This window comes from Propithecus coquereli, unplaced genomic scaffold, assembly GCF_000956105.1.
Source record: "Propithecus coquereli isolate 6110/MARCELLA unplaced genomic scaffold, Pcoq_1.0 Scaffold350, whole genome shotgun sequence".
Classification (NCBI taxonomy): Eukaryota; Metazoa; Chordata; class Mammalia; order Primates; family Indriidae; genus Propithecus; species Propithecus coquereli.
In genome coordinates, this window is record NW_012149175.1 from 391,510 (window position 1) to 392,068 (window position 559).

General features: G+C 29.7%; 1 protein-coding gene across 1 annotated transcript in view; it reads right to left on the bottom strand.

The window, feature by feature from the left end:
• Positions 1 to 559, bottom strand: part of CEP290 (centrosomal protein 290kDa) — a 144,479-nt gene that overhangs the window by 123,447 nt on the left and 20,473 nt on the right. Inside the window, exon 5 of the mRNA XM_012651240.1 lies at positions 69 to 155. Coding sequence (XP_012506694.1) covers positions 69 to 155 — 87 coding nt within the window. The remainder of the gene's footprint in view (positions 1 to 68; positions 156 to 559) is intronic.

Consider the following 559-nt stretch of genomic DNA (forward strand, 5'->3'; position numbering starts at 1 on the left):
ATAGAATATATTAAATTTTCTACTGCTTAATAAATAAATGGAATTCATTATTTAACATCATAACAAACTTTTGCCAAGGACTTACCAAATTTTGCTTGTTCTTCTCCAGCTTTTTCAACTTCTTCCAAAGCTAGCTCTACTTCTTGAGCTTTCATCTAAACATTAAAAAAAAAAGAGTTATTTCAATGTGACTTTATACTGGAATGTAGCTCTGAAAATAAAAATCTTGTTTTATTTCCTATCACAATTCTTAGTGTCTGCAATGATTGCACATGGAAACACTCAGTAAATATTTGGTGAATGAATAAATGAATTATTTTTGTACTTAAGGCTACAACTTCTAGATTTTTAAGTTTGAAATATCTTTGATTCTTCCTTTTACCTCAACTCCTTAAGTCTTATATCCAGTATTGCAACTTCTCCATGTTTCTCCCTAATTCTTTCCTGTTCCAATTGCCATTATTCTAATCTATAATTCTATGTCTAAACAGCTCCAATTCCTTTCTATTTGTCCTACATAACATACTCAGTTTTTCCATCCTAAGCCCTATTTCTGTAT